The sequence below is a fragment of the Sturnira hondurensis genome, unplaced genomic scaffold (genome assembly GCF_014824575.4).
Source record: "Sturnira hondurensis isolate 20B ecotype Veracruz unplaced genomic scaffold, ASM1482457v3 Scaffold0003874, whole genome shotgun sequence".
Classification (NCBI taxonomy): Eukaryota; Metazoa; Chordata; class Mammalia; order Chiroptera; family Phyllostomidae; genus Sturnira; species Sturnira hondurensis.
Genome location: NW_028076505.1, coordinates 5,976,852 through 5,997,828, shown reverse-complemented (window position 1 = coordinate 5,997,828; position 20,977 = coordinate 5,976,852). Strand labels below are relative to the sequence as shown.

The window sequence follows — 20,977 nt, the reverse complement described above, 5'->3', positions numbered from 1 at the left end:
GCTGTCCCCATTTTCCTTGTTAGTTCAGTTCATTAGATTCCACATGTGAGTGAAATCATGTGGTAATTGTCTTTCTTTGACTGGCTTATTTCACTTAGCATAATTTCTCCAGGTCCATCATACTGTTGCAAAGGATAAAATTTTCTTTTTTACAGCCAAGGTATAAGAAAAATGAATAAGCAGTTCATGTACTCAGGAGTCTGCTAAGTAGGGGAAGAGAAACATGGATAAAAATAGGATTGTGCAGAGGAAAGGGGTCATGAAGAGACAGTTAAGAAGACTTAACATGTTTGTCTGAGAAAGATGATGGAGATGAAAGAGAATGAGGGCATTCTAGGCAATGGGAACACCAGGACAGGGGCCCAAGGACAGACAGGTACAGATGATGTATTGGTAATAGGAAATAGTACAGTCCAAGGCTAACCTTGGGGAGAGACTCTCCTTTCAGCAAGAAGTGAATAAGGAAGATGAAGAGGTTTTGAAGGAAGGAGGAGAACGTATGTTGAAACAGCATCATTTTGAGATACACTGAAAGGGTGTTCAGGGAGTTGGTTGTGGGTGACCCTAGTCCTCTCAGTAAAACAAGATCATTGTCCATTAGGATTGAACATGGAGAACATTTGGGAATACTCATCAGAGAGAATGTAGTTTGGAAGAATTTCCAAATGAGAGTGAACCTACCGAGACAGAATTGCATAAATTGTATGAAAATGCCGTCTGCCTTTCCGGGTAAGGGCGGTGGTGATGGGGGTGTTCCTCAGGAGCAGTATGCAGGAAAGCAAGCTGACATTATAGGCTGCCGCCTGATTTAGGGGGTTATTATGATGGGGACCCACCAGAAGGTCCAGGCAGTTAGGGATTTTAATGTCCTGATCTCCCAGTGGCAGAAAGACTGACCTGGCATTCAGCCGGGCCCTATAGGTGACTGATCAGAGCAGAGGAGGTGAGCTAAGAGACCAGGAGAGATTATGGGCAGTGACAGCAAAGACAGACAGCAGATTCAGACAGCAGGGTGAGCATGCCTGCTGGAAATCCAAAATCACCAGTGCTGCCTGTCCCTAGGAAGATTTGGCCATTTTAGGGGTTGACCAGAGCCAGGAGTCATTGAATGGCAGTCTGTGATAACTGTAGGGTATCACTGTGATTAATGGGGTGCTGGCTTCTTCTACCACTTCTGGTGTAGTTCCACTTGCAACAGTTGTCTAAAGAAATTTTAATGAAATATAATGCATTAATGAATATTACTAAACAGACATAAGCATTTGGAAAATATTTCATGTTTCCTCAGACATATTCATAGTTATGTGGCTTCATAAGATTGTATTTTGCAAAAATCTGACAAAACTCTTTAGTATATACTAGGTTGATATTAGACCACTTCCTTCAACTATTATTAATACAAGGAAATTTATTTTTATATACTTGATATAACCCCTCCAAATATTGTTAAAAAATAAATGTTGTTGAAGAGAACTCTATAAGTAATTGTTTAAATGAGGGCCAGAATATTTTTCTTTGTATATAAAGTGTTGGTTTTCCTCCTTACACAGCTAGATATACACAGCAAATATATACTGAGGGACAGTCTTAGAACTGACAGTCCTTAAACCAGCAAAATATGTATATAACATAAATTTGTGGAAAGCACTCAATTCAGAATTGTTTATAAGTAAATGCAGTTCATCTTGTGGATGTGTTTATGGTGTTTAAGTTGGGCTTGATCATTTTATGGCCCAGAAAAGATGGATTTGTATCAGCAGAATCACTCCGTGAGAGAGAAGTAATGAATTTGCTCCTCAAAGATGTGTAGTAATGATGCCCTGCACTCTCAACATCGAAGCAAATAGAGTATTTCAATCTGATTTATTTGTCAGTGATCTTCTGACTCTGTTCTCTGCATCAACCCCCCATTTCATGCCTAGTTTTAATCTAGGGCAAAATAGGATTTTGATACATATTTTTCCTTTATGTGTAGTTTCTCCAAACCCCATATACACTGTTTCTCCAGCTGTAGGTGTGCAGGTTTCTTCATTATAGTGAAGGGATTTGACCATTTGCTGTGGAAAGATCACACCTGTGGTTGCCTTGCCCACTGTGGTCTCATCTATCTGATGAGCCATTCATCATCATGGTCTTTGTCTTGTTTGCATGTTGATAAACAAAGGGGAGATATAAATGTTCTATATATAAAATAGGAAGTACAAGCCTTTGTAATCATTGTATTTAACCTAAACTCAGGTAAAAATCTCAAGGGTGAAAAATTTGGACATCTGCCTATGCCTCACTGTAGACTTGTATTACTGATAATATAGAGGATTCACTACATTCTCAATGTAGTTTTAAAAAAATCATACTATTGTGCCACTGATTCAAATAATCCGATTCAGGTGAACCTCGTAGAAATCACCGGAACAGAATAAGTAGAGCCAAGGTTGCAGCAGGTCTTGTTCTCCCTTTTGAATGATCTGGGTCAAATCTGGAACCCTTACCTGATTCAAAAAACAAAATCATCTTAACTATATCTCTTAGAAAACTGCCAGTATCTAGTATTGTGCCTAGCACACAGTGGTAGCTGAGTAAATATTTATTTCTACAACGAGAGTCCTCTCACCTCTGCTTCAATTAGTACCAAAGGCTCATTCCCTGAAAAGCTTAAAATCTTGTAGTGCAGAGACACTTATGTAATTAGTATCAGTTATATAAGTTAATATAACATTAATTGTGTAATTAATATCCTGTGATTGTGCTCTTATCAAAGTATGAACTACATGCTAACGAATCCTGGAGGAGGGGATGATTCTCCCAGGAAGAACGGGGTAGGAGTGAGAATGCTGCCAATGGAGGAATTGTGGCCGAGCAGGTGTTCTCCAGTCAGAACAGGTGTTCACATTCAAAAGACCCTTCAAAAGATCAGTGGAGAGACTGTACTTACTTGTTGACAAGTTGCCTGAAGTGTGAGGTTTTTAATCCCCTGGGAGCTGTGGTTAGGAAGGTAATATTAGCTCAGCCTGGCAAAGGCCCTGAATGCCATGCTAAGGGCATTTGTGTGGGAGGGGGGAGGGGTATTGGGAAGAGACTGTATCTGATTTGCAGCATCACTGCTCAGACTTTATTTAACCTGCATCAGAATTCCCTGGTGGGTTTGCTAAGTCACAGTTGCGGGGTCCCACCCAAGAGTTTCTGATGAAGTGGGGTAAGACCTATAATTTGCATTTTAGTAAGTTCCTAAATGAAGCTGATGCTGCTGGTGAGCCATCACACTCTGAGAACCACTGGCTTAGACGAAAGGCTGAAACATTGAAGGCAAAGGTTACTGAGATTTGTATGTGAGTTTATTAATGCGAATTTAATAAAATATCAAGTAAGATGTGAGGCAACAAAATAAATAATTCCCCGGAATATACCAATAATGACCTTCATTGTTCAACATTGTAGAGAACTTTTATATACACAGTGTTAATGTTTCAAGAGAGTCCCCTCTCTCTTCATTACTAGTGTGACTCCTGGAGTTACCAGGATAACTTAGTGAAAACAAAGATCCCTTTGATACCTTTACTGACTTCATTAAGCCAAGTTCAAAGGCATACAAACTTTGAATAGCCATGTTGGGCCGTCTTTCCCTGTCTGTTGCCAGGTGCACACCCCCACCACTGCAGCTTCCCATGTTCCAGTACAGGCCCGGGGCTGATGTCAAGCAGAGGAAGTGTCTTGGATGATTTGGGGGCTCTCTCAGAGATTTTATTTTCTTTTTACTCTCTCTTCATCTTGTGCCCAAATGCCCTCGATATCTATCGCCTAGGAAAACACTTAGCTGTGTCCTGTCCTCCCCAGAATTTGGTATGTACATGGTAGAAAAGTTGATATTGCTTATAAAGACACTATTCTGGGGAAATGAAAGGGGAATGAAACCCAAATTTGTGAGGTAAATTTGGAGAAGCCATTTCATTAATCAGAAATTTCAAAAATTGTTTGACATTAAGGAGCTGTAGAAGCTAAAGTCCCCACAACCTAGGTGTCCAGTTCACCTTACCCTAATTCTGCTTGAGGCCTTCTTGAGGGCTTTTCTACCCAGAGAGATGAAAAAAATGCATTGCTGGCATATTGCCACTTGTAGCCTGAGTTTATTTAAGACAGGTCCATTTTGGGACTTCATCTTCCAAACTCTTTGTTCAGGATGCCCATGGTGTGTCAAGTACTCTTCTAAGGGGCAGTGAAAAATCAGCTAAAAATCCCAGCTCTCTTGGAGTTTACATTCTAATGAGGAAGAGATACTAAAAAGCAAGATGTATAATTTATGTTAGGTAATAAGAACTATTTAGTAGAGATGGAGATGAGGGGTGCAATTTTAGATAGCATATCCAAAGGAGGCTTCTGGGAGAAAGTGACTTTTGAACAGAGACTTGAAGGAAGTGAGTGAGCTAGTCATTTGAAAAGAGCATGCCAGGAAGATGAAGAATCATATACAAAGTTTCCGGGGCCATACTTACTGTGTACGATGTGTTCTAGAAAAGCAAGGAAGCCAGAGTGAGCAAGGGAGAGAGTAGTTGGAATGAAGACAAAGAGGAGACAGATCCCAGAGATCTTTATAGGTCAATGAAAGAACTTGAACTTGTACCCTGGGTGAGAAGGGATACTTTATAGAACAATGTCCGTTTTGAGCAAAAAAAAAACAGCCTCATTTAACTTAACTTTTAATATGACTTTGGCTCCTGTGTTGACAAAAAAATGAAGAGAAAATAGGAGAACAAAAGCAGAAGCAAGGAGACCAAGTAGAAGGTTCTTAAAAACAATCTGAGGAAAAGATGATGATGGCTAAGACCAGGATGTTATCAGTGGAGGTAGTGAGAAATGACCAGATTCTCGTGATACGTGTTGTGAAGTTGGTGGAAAGGATTTCCTAACAATTGGATGTGAGATGTGGGAGAAAGAGGAGCATCAGGGATCACCCCAAACTTATTGGGCTGAGCAAATAGAAGAATGGTATCATAATTTATAACAACAGGTGCATATTAGACATCCAAGTGGCAGATATATCCAAGTAGGTGGTAGGATATATGAGTCTGAGTTCAAGGGAGAGATATAAGCATCCAAGGAGTCATCAGAATATAAATTTAAGCTATGAGATGGGACAAGATCACCAAGGAGTTAGTGCAGGTAGAAAAATAACATATGTTCAAGCACTAAACCCTGGGACCCTTCAATGTTTAGAGGTCAGAGACATGAGGAGAAATCTCAACAAAGAGAATTCAGGTAAGAGAATATAGCAACCTGGAAATCAAATGAAAAAAATGTTAAAAAGGGGTGCTGTCACCTATGTCAAATCCTGTTGATTGATCGAGTAAGATCAAGATTTAGCAACATGGAGGTTGGATTTAGCAACATGGAGGTTGTTTGTGACCTTGTTAAGAGTAGGTAAGAGTAGTTTAAATGAAATGCTGAGTAGATTCACGTGCATTTAAGGGGTAATGGAAGAAAAATATTGATGACGCCAAGAATAAACTCAAGGAGTTTTGAATAATAGGAAGGAAAAAATGGAGTGATAGTTGGAAGGGAAAGTGAAGTCAGAATGGAGCTTAATGAAAGAAATAATAGCTTGTTGAAATGCTGTTGGAAATAATCTAGTAGAGAATGGGAATATATTGGTATAGGAGACAGATGAGAAAATTGCTAATTCCAGTATTATTCAGAAGGGGGAAGAGTGATAAACTCTAGTGGGTAGGTTGGCTGTCCTTAACTAGGAGCACTAATACATCTCTCATGTTTGCTAACAGAGGAAAAGATGAGGTCCAGGGCACATGGTGGCAGATGAGTAGACTTGGTTGAGGGTACTTGTGGAAATTTTCTGTTAAGTGCTTCTATTTCCTCAGTGAACTGGGGATTAAATTATCTACTGAAAGTTAGAACAGGGAAAGAAACGATGAAGGCTTAAAAAGGAAGATGGAATAAACTGTTTAGATACTATTATCTAAGAAAATGGAAGAGTGAATGGAATTGGAAAATGTGGTATGACTGGTGGGAGGCTTCCAGTCTGACCTGAAGACAGTGCTTGCATCTTTAAAATGAGACCAGTCCCATCAGCAGTGTGTTTTCCTTCAGCTACACTGGAAGTAAAAAGACAGTTGGATTTAACCAGGGTTGTGGTTTGGCATAGTCCTAGGAATTTCAGGAGTAGGACAGGGATTTTCCTGGTGATTGGCAATAAATTCATAAGGAACACTTTTAGGAGAAAGAAGGAAAAAAGCTTGGGGACCATTAGAATCTGGGAGATGAGGGCAATCTAGGTGTCTTGGGTGACATTTTCTGGAATCCAAAGTCCCACTACAGGATGTTCTCGCCTATGAGCATCCTGCATCTTATTACTCCTAGGTCATGGGTGTGATTCCATTAATTTTCTGAGCTTTCCTAGCAAGTAGGCTGTACCATGGCCACCTGTGCTCCATTTCTCCTTTTGACTAGCCAGGGCAGCATATTGCTGTGCTCCTGCCTGGAGGAAGCTGTCACTCCCCTGCTAACTGTGTTGGCCTTGCTTGGGTGCTTCAGTGGGGTCCATTGAGGAGAGAGTTGGAGAGAAAGGCTCCCCCAGCTTATCTGCCAGCAGCCGTGTTCCCCAGTCTTGAGTGACTTGCATAACCAGCTTAAAAAACTTAGAGCTGCAGATGCCTGTACTACTTTTACTTATTTTTTGGTAAATCTGATAGAAGTATCTTTCTAAAGGAAAGTGCAAAAAACCTGCCAATTTAAACAGTTATTGTGAATAATGAATACAGAACCAAAAGGATGAAAATAAAAAAATGCCCTCCTTATATAGGCCAAATTATCTCATTTGCCATTATGGGAAATGAGTGAACCAGAGAATAGCTAAAACTCGAGACTCACTCCGCCCTGAGATGATCCACATGTTTATTCTCCCCACTACTGCTTCCACTTTCCTGCGGTCCCCTGTGGCTTGCATGAGGGAGAACCAGGTGGAATAATTGTGCTTGAAGAGGGTATTTCTCTAAAGTGTGGGGTGAGATTTCCCAGACAGGGACTCAGCTCATGAAGAGGTCCTGAGGTGGAAGGGAGTCATCTCTTTCAGGGAATGCAGCATGAGTGAAGACACCTAGGGGGAAAAAGGGGTTGTTTTTTTGTTTATTGATTTTTAGAGTGGGGGAGAAATAGGGAAACATCGATTTTGTTATTCCACTTATTTATGCATTCTTTGGTTACTTCTTGTATGTGCTCAGACTGGGATCAAACCCAGAACCTTGACATATCAGGATGGTGCTCTAACCAACTGATCTACCTGGCCAGGGCCAAACATATGAGTCTTTTTCTAGGAGCAATGTGAAGCTACTAGGAAGGGTCTTAAGAGCGGAGGTGGAATGATCAGATATAAGTTTTTAAAGCTCCTCTGTCATTTGTGCAGAGTAGGCATTGGAGGGGGTAGTGCGATATAGACAACTGGGAGGGGCTCTGGCAGAGGCCATAGAAGTCCTGATGGCTTAGAGTAAGATGGCGGTGATGGTGGAGGATGGATGGATAGAGCTCTAAGAAATATTTAGGAGGTAAAAGGAGAGCAGAATCTGGCACTTGTTCTACTGTGAGCGTGCTAATGGGCAGGAGGGAACAGAGGTGGCTTCGGTGTCCATCTGGCATAGGGTGGTAGTGGACTATGAAATGCACTGAGATGGAATGGTCTGAATATTCTCTAGCAAGTCTTTGTCAAGTCCAGTTTGGGATACTGAATTTGAGGTTTCTGTGTGACATCTAAAAAAAAATGTCTCCAGATTGGGTTCTTGGGTCTCAGGAGAAAGGTAGGAACTGAGATAGGAATATGAGACTCATCAGCCTGTGCTTTTAGACTGCATAATTCTTAAGGCTGGCATTGCCTTCCACCTTCTGCTTGTCACTGCGGCATCAGTGAGCTGATGTGCACCAGAGTTTCCACCCAGTCAGCTCATTCAGCAGGAACTGTGGGTGAAAGGCTGGGTTGAGAATTCTTCCTCTGAAATAAAGCAAACTATGTTGTTGTGTTTTTATCATTGAGATGCAGAATGATTTTTTCCCTTTTTTTACTTTCTCCTCATTTCCTTTCTCCTTCCTCCTCTTCCTGTCTTTCTTTTTCCTCTGCTTTTTCTTCTTTTACTTTTTCCCCCTCCTATTCACTGTGATAGCACCTGGGGCCTGTATGAACATTTTACATGGGTACATCATTGTGACAGAAAGGTCACCTGGTGGGATTTTCTTTCTATGGCCCAAGTGGAGGATTAAAGGATACTTTCATAAGCCATTGAGAGGTAACTGTCTGTCCCTCACTTTACATAGTCACAATGCTGCTTCTAACCCTATTTGAAAACCAGAGATGCATGCTTAAGTAGAGAGCAATTATTATTTACAAGTCTTATTCACACAGCTAGACTAATGTCTTCAATCCTGGAGAAATATTACATGCTAATCACTTTTTGTTAATTTTTAAATTATTTAAAACAATTGTCACTTTTTCTCTAATTAACACTGATTTATTTTGATTTTCCTGGTTGATAGATTACTGTCCTCGATGAAACATGGACTGTGTTCAGGCGTTATAGTCGTTTTCGAGAAATGCATAAAACATTGAAGTTAAAGTATGCAGAGGTAAGTTATGACATACTTATCTCCAATTAAAAGCATTTGTTTTACAAAGTAAATGAGTTTATTGCATTATCAATACCCCCCTTTAGATATGACCTTATAAGCGTCACCAAGTTAATTTCAATTACTCATCTGTCAAAGATATCTTTTTAATTTTTCTCCTTTGTTTATTTCTATTAAGCATTTTCTGAATATAATATTTTGAAAGTCATAGTAAAGTAACAATAAATGAACTGTATGATAAATTTTAAATAAATATTTTAGTCAGTTTACAACTTCTCAAAACTGTGACGCGTATTAAAGTAGTAATAAATTACTTGCTATAGATTTACCTTTCTTTTCTCTTAAAAAAGACTATGTTCATGTTTAGATTTCTACTTCATGAGAAATAGAGTCATAAAAGTTAATTCGCCATCAAACGTGGCAGGAGATAATAAACACGTCATTCTTGGAAGCACGGGGACATTTCATGCTTTGATCAGCTACCTGGCTTGATACATTAGTAGGTTTTTTGGACAAAGATCACTCTGTGAAATACTTTTAAACAAAGAAAAATATTCTTAAAACTAATGCATACCTACTAAGAGAATGTATTATTATTATTTTTTACTTCAACTCAAGGAAACCTTGCAAGGCACAGTTCTTTGGGAATTTGGGGTTGAATCGACTGCAAATCAGTCAGCAGTCTCTGCCTAATTAAGCTGCTTGCCCTAAATGTTTCTTTTCAGTGCTGTTTTATAGTTTCTTATAGCATCCTACAAAGTAATTTAGTCAGATATGCAGCCTTAATTTGATTCACATTAAGTAACTACTATTTCTTTAACATTCCCATGCCTTCAACTCTTTCTCATCTGATGCACAATGTAAAGAGAAACATCTTTTTGTAAATAAAGTGGTCCCTTGATGTGTAGAAAAATCTTGAGCCCAGTTAAATTTGAGCTATCTCTGAATTCTGTTGTTAAGCTGTCATAATAGTATTATATTTAATATTGAAGAGGCTTCAGCTGTGAGTTATGGTTCCGTGTTCCTCAGAGGCTTTAGTTCCAGAAGTAACTTCTTCAAAGTCAAGTTGTTAAGTTCGTTTCTGCAATTTACTCTTCATGCCCCAAGTTGTTAATAAGAAACAATAAAAATAAAAAGTGGGAGTATTATGTACACATTAAATGTACAAAGCAACTTCTTTTTAAGTGAGCTTTGCAGTTCATTAACTGCTTGGTTTTAAGTTACTACCTTAGTATTTTAATGCTGTATAGATATTCCTATTAACATACAATGTTCCTACACTAATAGATGTAAAAAAATTGAAACAGAAGGCCAAAAACTTTATCAGGATTTTATATATATACATACACACACATACGCAATATATTGCACATATAATACATAGTATATATTATTAATTCATGAATTATTTCAATTAGTTCTTTCAGTGTGATCAGTTCAGCGCCATTCTATGAGGGCACAATTTTTAGATTCTAGTAATACAGTAATGGACAAGAGCAAAAATGTCTTCTTACATATCTTAATTCATATGGGGACAGACTGACAGCAAACAAGGAACTTGTAGCAACTAGCACTAGAGAGTAAGCATGTTGTGTGACAGTTAAGTGAGGTTTGACTTTGTAGGAAAAATATCAATGAAATGTGATGGAGAAGAAAATGTTGAGCACTTCTACTGTAAGGTTATTTCAGGGTTGGGCTCTTTGAAGAAATGTCATTTTAGTTGAAATCTCTGACAAGAGAATTTAAATGAGTTTACAAAGCAATAACCAACAGTGCTAATCAGTGTTTTTAAGGAAAACTTCAGAACAAACAGAAGCAGTCTTTAAAGATAGAAGAAAATTTTCTTAAGGTTCACAGTTATATGAACCTATAAATCAAAGAGATAGCCTGGTACTAGGCAGACATAATGAACAGAGATAATTATACATGTAAAATCATTTTCAAGGGGAGAGTTTTGCATACATGCTGAAATTAGGTGATAGGTGACCTTCACATAAAAATAATTGAGCTGATTTCATTTATTCATTTATAAATATGTATTGAGCATATTTACACTGTAAATATAACTGCAAACAACACAGCCACTTTCCCTCCTCTCATGAAGCAGAGAGAATGAACAATAAACAAAAATAATAGTAATAAAGATAATTTTAGATAGTGTTCAGTGACTGAAAGTATGACAGGAGAGCTGGTCCATGGGTTACTTCAGAAGGGGCAGGCCTGGAGGGGCTTCCTGACAGGGTGAAATTTGAGCTGAGATCTCAGTGTTGGAAAGAAGCTGTGAGAATCTGGTGGTGAGCACATCTTAAGTAGAGGGAACAGCAAATGCAGAGGCCCTGGGGTGGGAGGAAGCTTGGCAAGTTCCAAGAACAGAAAATCCTGTGGAAAACGGCAAGTGTGGTAGAAATAGAGGCAGGGAAGTGGGTAGGGACTCGATCATGATACAGGGTGTGAATTTTATTGTTGGTGCTCTAGGAAACCACTGGAAGATCCGAGTATTGAAACTCGGCTGGAATTTTCATTCTATTCATAGATGACTTCTCACAGATACCCTTTTTCTGAAGATAGACTCTTTCAGTGGTGTCTATCCATCCTGTGGCCCAGGATAGCGATGAGTACAGCCCAACACAAAATCATAAATTTACTTAAAATATTATGAGATTGCTTTTTTTGTGATTACATGTCACAATGTATTTCAGGTATGACCCAAGACAACTCTTCTTCTTCCAGTCTGGCCCAGTTATGCCAAAAGGTTGGACACCCCTGAATGATGACAGAGACTGGAAATTGCTTTTCCATGTTGAGCCCAACTTTGTGGCTTATAGTTTCTTTCTCATAAAGACAAAGAAAAATATTTATGGAAAAGAACCCACAGACACGTGTGTATGTGTGTGTGTGTGTGTGTGTGTGTGTTTGAAAATGAAGAGAGAACATGAGTAGTGATTTGAAACCATGTGGTGTAGGATCCTGAAACAAACACTGCCTGTAGGAAGGAAAACTGCTCGTTACACACTGTGGCCAGTGCGCTGATGCACTGGGTTTTTGGCTACACGGCCACTACTGTGATTTCTTCAGTATTTACTGAGTGCTCACCGTGCGCTGGGCATTGTGCTGTGCTTTGACATTCATGCTCCCCTGCGCTTGGAGCAAGAGACTTGCCTCAAATCACGCAGTTGGTGAATAGAAGTGAGTTGAGAATCCCAGGAAGTTTGATTATGTTTCCTGTTTCTAAACAGTAATATAGAAATAAAAATGAAGGAAAAATATCTAAAAATACAGTCCCATCTCGTTATAGATCTAGATAACTCTTATTTCAGTGAGAGAACAACATTGTCTATATAACATTTTCAAGGTGAAACTTATGTCTGGTTGAATGTCAGCTATATTTTATTTTTTACAAAGTTGACTTTTCTTTTGTGTAGGCTAACTTCACATAGTCTTAGTAAGTATTTATTGGCAATTGAGATCAATAATATGTTTATTAGGTATTCACCAATTACTCTTATTATTGTGTGTAGTTTCACAGGCTCTGTATACAATGTTAATCTTCTTGTCCTTTTGGCCTGAGAGCACCCTAGAAATCACTGAGCTTGTTAAAGACAAAACTTCTTCAGGAAAGCAAAGGGTTCATATATAAGAATGCTAAAAATTTCCTTACGTGGATAACTGTTTCATAGCCAAATGGGAACACATTTTATTTGCCTTGCTGCTATACCAAATGGGGCTCTTTATTTCTGTGGAAGTAGAAAACAGAGTACTCTGGCTTTCTTAATTGCAAGGGTAACAAAATGGTTGATGGTCATTTTTCTCATGATATATATTAAATTTAGCTAGTCATAAAAGTGCTAGTCCAGATTTTAATCAATCTGAAAAATATTGAAAAAGTACACAAGCACAAAATATATAGAGTTTGTAATATACTTGCCAAAGTAGAGAATATTTGTTCTACTTAAAACTTCAATTTTGGTTATAGCTTATGATCTTTGGGAACTTTGTCTAAAATTATACCTATTCATTCACATTTCCTTCTGGAATGTTAGCCATGTGTTCCTGGCAGATTGCTTTTATGGAGATTTTTTCTTTCATTTCTTTGCCAATAATGAGTTCCATATTTATGGTGAAAATTAAATATTTTCACAGACATATGCATTGAATGTGGAAGTTTCTTTTCATCTAACCCTCAGAAGTAACCATGCGTAGTGCACTTTTCTTAGGTCAGCTAGACATTTGACCTCACAGGACTCCCATAGGCTATACTCAGATCGGGTGACCAGGGGGCATGTAGGACAGAGATCACTGCTCCTCAGCAGTGCCCTCAGCAGTGCCCACAGCAGTCCCCACAGCTATCCACACAGTGCCCACAGCTGTCCTCAGCATTGTCCACAACTCCCCTCAGCAGTGCCTGCACCAGTCCACACAGTGCCTGCTCCTGGCCAGTGCTGTTCTTTTTACCCTTCCCCCAGTTATTAGTTCAGGTACAAGGAGTTGAGATCCACATGGGGCAGATTAGAGAACTACTCTGACAGAGCATTCCATGCATCAGGAGAATCTTTGGGAACAATTTTATGGGTAGAACTTTGAGAGGCTCTACAAGGTACATACTGAGTTATAAGTCATCTCACTCAGAGAAGCCTAATGCTATGGCTTCCTATGACATTTCACAAATAATTAATTTATCAAGTAATTTTTCATTTTATCATTTTACTGTGAGTAATGGTACCTAGTAACAAAGTTGGCATATTACCTTCTCAGGTTTCCAGTATCTTCTTGATGGATATACCCTATGCATAGTTTGTAATTTTTCTTTTCTGTGACTCTTTGTTTATGGGTATTCTTGAAGATATCTACATGTGTTGTGATTGATATGTGCAGACTGTCTCTATGAAGAAATTTGATAATTGCTCAACTGTTCTTAAATATTTAATTTATAAAAAAACAAGAATAAGAAAGAACACAGAAACTGGGTAGGCCAAAAACCCTTAGGGACCTTCACCCCCACTAGTGAGAAGGTGTCAAGAACTCCTTATCCATAACTTAGTTAAACCTCTAATCTCCCTATTTACTCGTAAGTATTTGCATGATTATTTACTATGGTGCTTCCCTTAAGGAGAATGGTATCAAGTGAAGACCCTCTCAGGGGCACTTTATATACACGTGGGTAGTGAACCAATTAAAACAAGAAGAACTTGTTAATTATGAGATATAACATATGTCGGTGAAAAAAAACAGAAAAAAACTTAGGGTGATTCCAAGCAGAATGACTTTTGAATCAAAAGAGCAAGAAGCCAGTGTGTTCTATGACACTCAGGCATGCAGACTGAGTGAGGGCTGGAAAAAGCAGAAACCAAAGAAAACTTTAGTTTATTATTTTTGTATGGTGGCAAATTTCAGAATAAAAACCCCTAAATTCTTTGTTCTCTGTAAAATTAAAGAAGAATGCACTGGCTGCCCATGATCTGGGGTCACATGCAAGTGTTGTGCTCGTTCTGTTTTCAGAGTCATTGTGTAAGCGAGCTGAGCTCTCACCAGATGTGCTGCATTATTCAAGACATTTAAAAGTAGTGTTTTATTTTTATCTGTTTATTTTCTTCAATTTTAGTAATTTCTTCTGGATTCTAAATAGGTTTCCCTTTTGTTTTGAATTAATTTTCCTTCTTGAAATACTGACATATATTGTGCAAAATAATCTCTTCTCTGGCTTTCCTTCTCCATCCCCCTTCATTGACCTTGTGTGGAATCTTATTTGAGTTAAACCCTATGTTTTGAAGTTCCACATGTGTCAGATGATAGTGCCACAGCTAGTTTGTAAAACTTGTGAGGGCCTCAGATAAAGTATGTGACCGAAGGCACTCTGAAGTGTTGTGCAGTGTCTGCTGGAGAGTGTATCTTTAAAACTTTTTCATGCAAATCATTTTCACTGTGCTCTTTATCTATGTGAAAACTCTGTTAAAATCAGTGTGATCCTTTTGAGTATCAGTAAAGGTATATGCTCAGGTACAAAGCCTCATTGTGTCCTTTTCTCAATGAAAGAGGAAGAGTTACTATTTATGGGTAGTGTCTATGAAGTCCAGCTCATAGAGAGTCGATCAAGCCAGAAACATAGCTCATCAAGGAACTGAAAACAAAACAAAACAAAACAAACCACCATTTTAAAACCACATCCCCTTCAACCACTAGAATGAGTAGTGAAAATTTATCATGTCCTTTCTCCCTCCTCCTCTTTTGAATGAGTGTCTAGTAGGCTGTCAATGTGTTTAATAAGGTAGGACATAGGGCTGGAAGATGAGGGGTAATGAGAGGTTTGGAGGTGCCAACCACTGTCAGGTTTTTAGAGGAATTTATTTTGGTACATTTAGCAAGGAGCCCTCCCTTCTGAGTGCTACAACCTAGGGGCACCTTGCCACTCTGGGAGGTGAAAGCAGGTAGGTGTTGGAAGCCATCGTTGAGGGCCCTTTTATCATCTTGGCTAAGCGGGATTCTGAAGCACGTTTGTACTGGTCTGCTTAGAGTCAGGAGGACAGAGCATGAAAATGGGATATTTTATATATTAAAATGTACAGACAAAGTAAATGCTAAGGGAACTTTCAGTACTTGTGTGGGTGAGAACATAAGTGAGTGGGACAGACTACATTGCCAGTCTGCATCGTAACTCAGTTATGATGTCATTAGAGTCCCTGAGTTTGAAATACGGTCAGCCTCCATCAGCCTCATCCCAAGAGGTGCTGCCTTCTTCCCGCAGAGCTGAGAGGAAAAGATTTTCAAAGCCTACCAGTAAAACATGAAAGATGCTGTGTTAGAGCAACTCTTCTCTCTCTCATCTGGCAGTGCCTTGGTGCCCAGCAAATACCAGTGAGACTGAAGAAACAATTAGGCAAGAGGTTATTTAATTTGTATATGAGACTTTGAGTTGGTGCTGATAGAACTATTTCTCATCTTTTTTAAATTTTCCAAGTAATTTCCCCAAAGCAGCACTGGAAAAGGGAAATAAAAGAAACTGGCCATTGGCCTTGTATTCATCTTGGACAGCTTTTTATCATCCATCACTGAAATGCATTTAAAACAGTTTTTTAACCAACATTCCACATTTAATATAAAAATTGCAGATCCACTCACCATCCAAATTATAATGCTACCAGCCGCAGCCACAAGGAACATTGAGTAAACCGTAGATAAATTCAGCTGCATCAAGCCCCCAGCCTGCCTGAATTTTTAAATAGCAAACAGCTATGTAGGCAAAAACAGAATGCTGCCAGCTTCCTGACCTGGTACGTTATCGGAGGCCGAGCTACCTCACGGTTTGATTTGTGTCACACCGTTCTCTCCACTTGATAAATAGTATTTAAATCACTGTTTTCAAGGCTGGATGGGGGTGCACAGAAGCATCAGAATTAGCTGGGGAGCTTCTCCAAGATATGTGGACCCAGACTGTAAACTAGGAAATTCTGCTTTAGTACATCTGGTGTGGGGCCTGAGAGTATGGAGCTGGGGAAAAAGTATCCCCAAAATGATACTGTCTGCACCACTGGTTAGGACACTGACTGCCGTTTCTTTTGCATCCACCTTGGGAGCATTAGTTGATTTTTTGTTATGATACATCACCAAATCTAGGAGGCGATTTCCAGTGACAAATACTCTCACCAGAATTAACAACAGGCTAGTTTAAACCTAGACAGTGAAAACATGTAGATTGTTTCTTCGATCACCAAAGACTGTACATAGACTGCATCAGGCTTTCGTCTGCAACCAAGGAAACTTCAGTGGCAATGGTTTGGAACCATTTGCACACTATGAAACGTCAGTACTTAAAGATGGATAGTCCAGTTTTCATTTTAGAAAGAAAAATCATATACACAGAGAGAGTTTTATTAAAAGTCACATCAGTTTGATGAGCATTGACAAGGTTCTCATCTCTCGATTCCTAGTCCTTTTTAGTTCAGCCTCCCACTCTGTGACTTCATTCAAGAGGGGTTAGTTTTCAGAGTGCTCTAAATGAGACCAAAGAGAATCGAATATATTCCCTATACAAGTCTAATGAACAGCAAGACCCCACAGATAGCAACTAAAAATCGGGCTCCTTCTTTTGAATGTCATGACAATGACAGATTTCTATAATGTCTCAGCTTCTGAAAGAGACAATTAATATCGTAGTAAGAAAGGAAAAAATACAAACATTTTAATTAGTTCAACTGCATGATTATTCTCTTAAAATGCAATATTAAATTCTCACATATCGGAAATGTTACCTTAATAAATTGTTGTGACATACATGAATGTCCTCTATTCTATCTTCACTGGCTTTTGCCTAAATAGGAATGACTAGCTTTGGGAGAAGTGACATTGTATGTAGAGAAGTCGCAACCCTTATACTAAATATGAGGAAGTCAGTACAGTTCTAGCTACATCTTCAGCTGTGGTTTTACACCTACAATGACTCTTAAGTTTAGCACCTCAGTGACAACAGGGCAGCAGCTTCCGTCAGTGGTGTGTCCTGGTCGTAATCATTGGCTGCTCCACGTGCACCACCAGCAAAGGATTCTGCCTTGCTTACTCGCTCAGTAGATATTTAGTGAGAGGCCTGTGTGTGCCAAGCTCTAGGCTAAATATTGTGTAGTGTGCTTAAGTCGCCACATCAAAGGTGCTCCTTTAATAATCCACCTAGGTTGTCCTGGGGAGTTGCTGCTTCATGTCTCTAACAAATTAAACTCGGAGGTGAATTGCTTATTTGTTTGGAGTGTATTTCTCAGTGACAGCTGTTCTCTTAAGGCCTTGGGAGCTGCTATTAATTTTGAGTAGTCAGAAATGCTTCCATGTAGTCAGCTGTGAGAATTATGGCAGCCTTTTGATGAGTTTTCATTATTTGCATTTCTCAAAAGCTGGAGAGGCTGGAATTTACAGCCACAAACCTGCAGGGTGAGGATGTTTCAAATGCTGCCAGTTATCATATAGGTGCATCTACTTGCAAAAAAGAGTTTACAGTGGGTTTGACCAGAGTGCCATGTAGGATTTTTCCCTCTAATCTTTAAAAATTGTGTACTAGGTAGGCAGATAAGTATTACACTAGTAAAGAAAATGCCTAGTAAATGAAGAATGACAATAAAGTACACTTTTATCAAGTGGTAATGGAAGTCAAATGTTTTCATTAGTAAAGATTCCATACTTGATCTGTAGTTTTGTTTTTTCAGTGATTTATATTCCAGTTTTAGCTGTTTAATTGTTACACAATCATAAAAGATAGGGAAGACTTTTTATTGCTCAATTTAATTTTTTCTATATTAGGGCTATCCTTACTTATATCCAAAGGAATAACAATGCCATCTATTAAAATCTATGGTGTCTGTTGCCTCTGAGACCACCCAGACCTAATATGGGGTCTGTCTAACCTAACAAAAGTGAACATAGCTAGGAAAGAAAGGCTGCTGATAAAAAGCAAACATTCCCATTACATTTAGTTTATCTTCTTGATGACAGCAACTGGCTGACCTTTCTTATTATAATGTAATAAACCTTGAAGTCAGGATTTGAGTTTGATGGTTCTTAAAAGATAATTGGGCTGCATCAGTTCATGGGGAATCAGGAAAGGGAAAACCAACTTGTAGGTGGAAATTTCACCCTGAGATTATTCAGATCATTAAGCAATATTACAAAGCAGTAGAGAATGCTGACTATATTCCTAATGTACATATAGCTAGGTAACTTGATGGATAAATGGATGGATGCTCAATGCTTTCATTTTCCAAATACTGAGATTCACAGATAATTCTGCAAAATGCCTATGCTACTTGTAAGCAACTTCTGATTCTCCTATCTGACTCTGTTGATAATTCATGTAGGCCTATTGTTCAACCTAAAAATTAGAGGCTCGTTTGGTCAGATACTCAAAATAAAATAAATACTTGGGTTTTTAGACTGCACGGGCATTGAAAAGAGAAAGACAAACTTGACAAATTTCATTGGAAATTAGAAGCCTCAAAATTATTGATTATATTTTTCTAGTGGCTTTGATTTCAGTTCTTTCATCTTTAGAATATGTTTTGTTTACTGATTTGCAGAATAAGCTTGTCATTATGTTTCTCTTAGGCCAAAAAATGTGCTAGTTTATTCCTCACTTATTTGTTTCCTGTGTTTTATTCTGCATAATCAAATTTCATAATTATACAAAGTAGACCATGGAGCTGTTGTTAAATTTTCTTCCAGTGTTCTCCAGGCCTGTTGTGTCTCCTACAAATACCTAATATATTTAACCTCAGTCATCATTTTTAACCTTAATGTACAGTTTTCCCATAAGCTCAGAAATCTCTGCATCATTTCCCACTCCTGCTGTAAAGGTAATGGCTAAACCAGGAAAAGTTTCTCATGTGTATTGCATTCCCATTTGTATCTGTCCACCTTCTGTTCTGCAACCTCTTGAAAGTTAATGTTTTATTTTTACATTGGGCTCTATTTTCCCTCTATACATCTTTGCTTCACTTCAAATAAGAATGCTCTAAAGATTTTACAGGAAGTAAGGTACATGCCTCAAAAGCAATGTAGCCAAGATAGTAAGTAAACGCCATGGTATCTAAAGGGCTGCTTCTAACTCATTCGGGGGAGATTTTAATCATCAGTACCTGAGTTACAGAACTTCAGAGCTGAAAGGAAACTTTCATTTTCATTGAACGTTTTCATTCTACTCCTTCATTTTAATAAATGACAAAGCTAGAAACTAGAGAGATTCTATTCATTGTTAAATATTATACAACCAGCTCTTTGCTGAGCTAAGATTTGAAATGTGATTGCCCCAAACCCAGGTTATTAAAATGAAAAGACATATGGCATTAATTTTACCATTTCATTAGATTTCTAAAAAGAATAATCACTTTTTATTACTTCTATGAAAATGATGCATGCTCATTTATAAAAATTATACATAATACAAGAAGAAAACAGATTACCCACAATCATTCTTTAAATACAATTAATGTTATCATTTAACGGACATTATTTTTTTAATCCTCACCTGAGGATATGTTTAGTGATTTTAGGGAGAGAGGAAGGGAAAGAGAAAGAGGAGAGAGAGAGGGAGAGACATTGATTGATCAGTTGCCTCCTGTAGGTGCCTGACCACAAATTGAACTCGAAACCTAGGTATGTGCCCAGACAGGGAATCAAACCCACAACCCTTTGGCGTACAGCATGATGCTCCAGCCTACTGAGCCGCCTGGCAGGGCAATGGAGATTATTTATAAGTCCTTCAGTGAATATAGGCCCAGATAAATGGATGGATATATAGATTGTTAAAAAATTAAAATATGAAAAAGAAGAACAGGAAGAAAGATTGAAATAGCTTCATAACATTGTGTTTATTCTACATATGCTATTTTAATTAAAAACATTAAATTTAATTTATGTGTAAATAAATATATATTACTGAAAGAACATACAGTAACACTGAAGGTTTGCTGAACCTCAAATTGAATGTTTCTTAACCACAATCTACATTAAGATCTCTAAAATTCATGCCTGAAGAAAAAGATTACAAAAAACATGTGTATGTTAATTGCTAGTTTTCATTTTACAAATTATCAATTGTGTTTTCTTTTTGTGAGTCATCGATTGTCTATCCTAACATAAGTAACACTAGCACACTTTACTCCCATCTCCCAATTTTTTAATTATGTTATTATTTGATATGATTATTTTTTCACTGTCCAGATATATAGCATTCACACTCTTTTATACATAAATCAGACATAATTCCATGTTAGTGGTAGTTTAAATAGATGCTTTCCCGTGGTTTCTTCTTCCTGACATTTTTATATTGTTCTGTCTCTTGGTTGGTTTTGGTTATAAAGTGTGTTTTTGAAAAATATACCTTGGTGTGCTTTACCTGAGTTTTTACCTGCTTAAGAATGTCTGTCTGTGGCTTGCACACTTTCAAGACTCTGTGGTTAGGTATAAACAAAGGCCTTTGGGTCACTCTTTCCCTAAGCACGTTTCATTTTGAGTTGTTATTTTCTCTGCGCTACATACTGCAGGTAATCTGTGGTGCTCCTTTCATTCTACTTTTGTTCTGTGTACTGGAGCCTTCATGGTAATTAGTTTTTCCCTTTTCAATAAACTCTGTTTTAGAATAGTTTGAGATTATATATATATATTATATATATATATATATTATATTATATAATATATATATATATAATCTCAAACTATATATATAATATATATATATACACACACACACACTTTATTTATTTTTAGAGAAAGGGGAAGGAAGGAAGAAAAAGAGGAAGAGAAACATCAATGTGTGGTTGCCTCTCGCATGCCCCCTACTGGGGACCTGGCCAGCAACCTAAGCATGTGCCCTGACTGGGAATCGAACCAG

The 20,977-nt window shown here is 38.2% G+C and overlaps 1 protein-coding gene across 3 annotated transcripts in view; it reads left to right on the top strand.

Annotated features, from left to right (window-relative positions):
- KIF16B (kinesin family member 16B) overlaps nucleotides 1–20,977 on the top strand; it is a 325,810-nt gene that overhangs the window by 264,176 nt on the left and 40,657 nt on the right. For all 3 annotated transcript variants that reach the window (XM_037043081.1, XM_037043080.1, XM_037043079.1), the window contains one exon: nucleotides 8,527–8,616. In XM_037043081.1, coding sequence (XP_036898976.1) covers nucleotides 8,527–8,616 — 90 coding nt within the window. The remainder of the gene's footprint in view (nucleotides 1–8,526; nucleotides 8,617–20,977) is intronic.